General features: G+C 40.0%; 1 protein-coding gene across 1 annotated transcript; it reads left to right on the forward strand.

The window, feature by feature from the left end:
* On the forward strand, nt 1-4391 carry LOC119981846. Its single transcript, XM_038824990.1, has 4 exons — nt 1-2178; nt 2350-2406; nt 2495-2681; nt 4312-4391. The coding sequence occupies exons 1-4, from the start codon at nt 1-3 to the stop codon at nt 4389-4391; spliced, it is 2502 nt and encodes an 833-aa protein (XP_038680918.1).
* Nucleotides 4392-5106: the final 715 nt, after the last annotated feature.

The following is a 5106-nucleotide window of genomic DNA, read 5'->3' on the forward strand; positions in this document are numbered from 1 at the left end:
ATGGAATTTAATCGCTTGTCGGCTCGTAATAATCTAGCCGAAAGGGAGATGCAAAGGGTAGCGCGATATATGAATGAGCTACGACAGTCCTTAAGGGAGAAAATCGGATTGCAAGTCATTTGGACCGTAGATAAGGCCTATAATCTAGCCCTAAAGGCCGAATTCATGGAGAAGGGGGCAGCAAACCGAGCAACGCGACAATTGGCAAGTGAAACTAGGCCTTTCTCAAGGAATCAGAATGTGTCTTCAAGTACTACGAGAACATGCGGTGGTCAGAGTTTGTCGACAGCTGCACCAGCTTTGTCAAAACAGAGCAACAATCAACTTGGAGAGAGTAACAACAACCGGGCACAGAAGGCAGCAAAAGGGGCCAGTCAAAATCCTTATGCAAGACCAACTACAATCAAGTGCTATCGCTGTTTCAAAACTGGGCATAAATCTAATGAGTGTCTAGATCGAAAGGAAGTTAATTTAGCTGATTTTGAGGACGATAACGAAGGGTTGGAAGAGGACCCAGATTTGGATGAGGTTGATTTTACGGAAGAAGATGGTGAGAGGGTCAATTGTGTGGTGCGGCGAGTTCTTGTTTCACCAAGACAAGAAGATGATTCTCAACGCAAAAAAATCTTTCTTTCACTTTGTTCAGTGAAGAAGAGAGTCTGTGATCTCGTCATTGATAATGGGAGTTGCGAGAATTTTGTGTCCAAGAAATTGGTGGAGTGTCTTGATTTACAAACAACAAAGCATCCACACCCTTATTCAGTTCGATGGCTCAAGGATGGACCAGTGTTGAAAGTGGTGGAGACTTGTCATGTGTCGCTATCGTTAGGGAAGTGGTATAGTGATGAGGTGTTGTGTGATGTTCTTGAGATGGATGTGGGACATATACTTCTTGGAAGACCATGGCAGTTTGATGTAGATGTTACATACAAAGGGAGAGCCAATGTCTATCTATTTAACTGGAATGGAAAAAAGATAGCAATTGCTCCAGTCCAAAAAAATAAGGGGCCTGAGAATTCCACTCAAGTAGTAGAGAAGGCCTTGTTTTCAATTACCTATTATGAGCATGAAATGGAGTCAGACTTCAAGAGCCAAAGGGAATTGCATGCGTTAGTAATTAAATCTATCCTATTGAGCCATGCAGAGGATGAAGGGGTGTCTAATGAGTGGCTAGCTGAGGTTCAGCCAGTATTAAAAAAAATCAGTGATTTATTTTCTGAAGATCTACCGAATGGGTTACCACCTTTACAGGATATACAACATCAGACTGATTTCATGCCTGGGGCGACGTTGCCTAATTTACCTCATTATCGTTTGAGCCCAAAGGAGAATGAGGTACTACAAGAAAAGGTGGATGAATTATTGAGCAACGGGTTTATTAGAGAAAGTATGAGCCCATGTGCGGTGCCAGCTTTATTGGTACCAAAGAAAGATGGATCGTGGAGGATGTGTGTGGATAGTCGGGCAATAAACTGCATCACAATAAAATATCGCTTCCCTGTTCCTCGACTGGATGACATGTTAGACCAGTTGTGGGGTTCTTGCATATTTTCAAAAATTGACTTGCGGAGTGACTATCATCAAATTCGTATTCAACAAGGCGATGAATGGAAAATAGCCTTCAAAAAGCGGGATGGCCTCTTTGAGTGGCTAGTTATGCCTTTTGGATTGTCGAATGCTCCAAGCACCTTTATGCGTGTGATGAATCAAGTACTAAGGCCTTTTATTTCTAAATTTGTGGTGGTCTATTTCGATGATATTTTGATTTACAACAAAACTGTGGAGGAGCATATAGAGCATTTGCAGGAAGTACTGACAATATTGCAGGTAAACAAGCTTTATGCTAACTTGAAAAAGTGTAATTTCATGACAAGTAATCGTAGGTTCATAAGAGGATTTAGTATCATCACAAGTCCTATCACTAATCGTCTTAAGAAAGGCAAGTTCGCTTGGAGTCATGAAGCTGACAAAGCTTTTTTAGAAATTAAAGACAAATTATGTACTACACCAGTGCTTGCTATGCCAAATTTTGAGAAACCTTTTAAAGTGGAATGTGATGCATGTGGTACAGGAATAGGTGCTGTGTTGTCTCAGGAAAACAGACCTATTGCATTCCTTAGTGAGAAACTTAGTGAAACACAGAGGCGATGGAGCACGTATGATCAAGAGTTCTATGCGGTAGTTAGAGCTTTAACACATTGGCAACCATATTTATTACAATCAGAATTCATCTTATATATAGATCACCAAGCACTTCAGTTCATCAATAATCAGAAGCATGTGGATTGTAAACATGCGCGGTGGTCGACCTTTTTGCAAAAAATTTCCTTTGTTCTCAACCACAAACAGGGGAGCCTCAACCGTGTTGCTGATGCACTTAGTCGGCGTGCAGCCTTGCTGGTGACGGTGAGTCATGAAATTGTTGGGTATTTTAGTCTTTCGTATGTGTAGGGTTTGGGGTTGGTATTTAATCTCAAGTTGTAGTCTGACGCAGACAACTACTATTTTCCTTTTGAAATATTATCAAAGAGTCTTGAGACTGTGTCTCACCCTTGGTGTTCTTGATTTTCTGGAGGTTAATCGTTGGATTAATCCCGTGTGGTTTCCGCCTGCGTCAATAAGTGTCGCTCTGTTGGTGTTGATCATGTCATGGGTCTGTCATGTTGCTAGGTTGTGGTCCTGTATAAGTGTCACCTAGGATGTGGACCTATTATGTTGGCGTTGCTCATACCGTGAGCATGTAGAACTCTCGAGTTTTCTTAGGTTGTGAACCTTTTAAACTGCAAATAGAATTGTGTTGGGATGTGCTGATTTTGGATAATACAAATAGGATTAAGCATATGCGACTGTGTGTAAGGGAGAGGTGATGAATGGAATTGGGTTGGGCTGTGCTGATTTTGGGTAATTCTAAATTTTTATTTATAATTGAGTGCCCTGGACCAGCTTAGTGCCCAAAGCCCTACCTTTGGCTACTTTGGACTAGGGCTGGCTTTGAAGAAAAGTCATCTATAATGTTACAAAATTCAGCCAAAATATATTAAAGTGATATTGTCCATGAGCCCAGAAAATGCGTCACATGTGTAAGAGGAGCTGGACCTTTACTTATGTACCACTAAGTTGGATTATGTCAATCCGATGTGAGGTTACAAGGGTCTTGGCATTCCACCCCACTTGTGGGCTCGGTTATGCGAGATCGAACAAGTGGACACGTGTATTGGTCATTTTTCAAATGAACTAAGTCTTTTCTCTGATACCATACTAGAAATTCATGTGGGCCTTTGACCTAGAGCAGACAATATCACTTTGATGTGTTTGGACTAGATTTTATAACATGGTATCGAACCATAGTCTCGATCCTTATGGATTGACCACCTATAATGTGAAGGGTATCACATAGACCCTAACTCGTATAGTTCACTTTTGGGCTTTGCATAACCGAACCCATAAGTACGAGGGAGTGTTAGAACATGAAAAATGTCTCCTATCACTTGGAGAGTATCAAGTGATTTGGTTTATAAGATGAGCCTAATACCTCAACACTTAATGTGCCTTTTAAATGACAAACTCAAGCGAGCCTTAAGCCTAGAGCAGACAATACCTAAAGTGGATTGAGCTTAACCTCTCTCTCACCTCTTCCTTCTCATCTCTCAATATCTTCAAATTATAACAGACAGACAAACACATGAAAGTACACAAATGGTCTTAGGTATACAGACGATGGAGAAGACAAGCCAGCCACGATCTCCATCTTTTGGACGATGAGATGCATACAACGGGAGACAGAGAAGGACATGAAACAGAGAGTTTGGCGTGTCTAGGTTTCAATGGGGAGTCAAAAGGAAAAGAAGATTGAAGAACTCTAGGGCTCTGTCGATGGCATCATAAGGAAAACAAAAAATAAAAAATAATTTTTTTTTAAATGAAGTAGATTTTGAATTTTGAAAACCAGAAATAAAGATGAATTAACCGAACCGATTCAATCAATGTTTATATCACGGATTTGGGGGCTCCACAATTCCTAGAGTCTACAATGCACATCTAGTATATCCTAGAATATCTCCTACATAGTTCTTGAGGTATCTTATGTCCCTTGAGGAAGGTTTCATGTGGAGTAACTTAGGACTTGGAGAGATAGAATTCTACATACTTCTGTGCTTCAAATTATGAAGATGACAAGGTAGGCAATCCATAGCTTCTTACAAATTGGTTTCTGGAGAAGAAGACATTTTCATCGCCAACTGAGATTTATCAATAGGCCAATGCAAACATATAGCATCCTTTAATCCATTGGTTAGTTTTTTTTCAATATAGTTATTGATGGTGGACAAAATCGTGCTTGTTTCAACATTGCTCGTGTGCTCGAGTATTGGGTCTGGGCTGCAGTTTTCTAATGGACACACCAATTGCGCATGCTGAATAAGGTCTTTGGCTATCCATATAGTAAAGGAGCTTGGTAATGGAGCTGTGCAGATTGCAATAGGAGCAAATTTTAGTTGCACTACTCTACTACAACAACCGCATATGTGCATGGTCTCCACGAGCAACACTACATCATAAATCCATACTACGAGTGGTTGGGGTTTGCCTATTAGCTTTCACTCACATTTCTAGTTAAATTTATGCTATCTTTAGGTATTATTGTGGGACAACTTTCATACGTGATTTATCTGTCTTTCTTGTTTTTTCCTGGGGTATGCCCCCTTTTTGCTCTGTATTGTTATTGTTTTTAGGTAATCTCCTGAGATGCATTCTTGTTTCTTTTTTGGTTTTTTGTTGAATTTATTGTGGCTTATAAAAAAAAATACACATCTAATGGTGAAGAAAAAAACAGATAAGTTTTTGAAAAATAAAAATGTGATATGATGTGACACACCTTCCAAACTATTGGATTCAAATTATAAACTCTATAATTTTAAACAAATTACGGAGCTTCCACGTCTTTATATCAATGGCTCTTTGATACAAAAGTCAGTCCAATGGCTAAGAAGTGTGCTCCTAAAGAGTCGACCGGTCTTGTTTGAACCCCCCCCCCCCGAAGGTCCTAATTGAATTGACACGAGAACCTGCTACCACAATTCTTTTATTTATTTTTTTGGCAACAATTCC

The sequence above is a fragment of the Tripterygium wilfordii genome, chromosome 17 (assembly GCF_013401445.1).
Source record: "Tripterygium wilfordii isolate XIE 37 chromosome 17, ASM1340144v1, whole genome shotgun sequence".
Lineage (NCBI taxonomy): Eukaryota > Viridiplantae > Streptophyta > Magnoliopsida > Celastrales > Celastraceae > Tripterygium > Tripterygium wilfordii.

Coding starts and splice junctions, on each gene's coding strand:
- LOC119981846 (XM_038824990.1), top strand. CDS start 1: ATGGAATTTAATCGCTTGTCGGCTCGTAATAATCTAGCCGAAAGGGAG. Junction 2,179..2,349: donor ATGATCAAGAGTTCTATGCG/GTAGTTAGAGCT, acceptor AACCACAAACAG/GGGAGCCTCAACCGTGTTGC. Junction 2,407..2,494: donor GTGCAGCCTTGCTGGTGACG/GTGAGTCATGAA, acceptor AGTCTGACGCAG/ACAACTACTATTTTCCTTTT.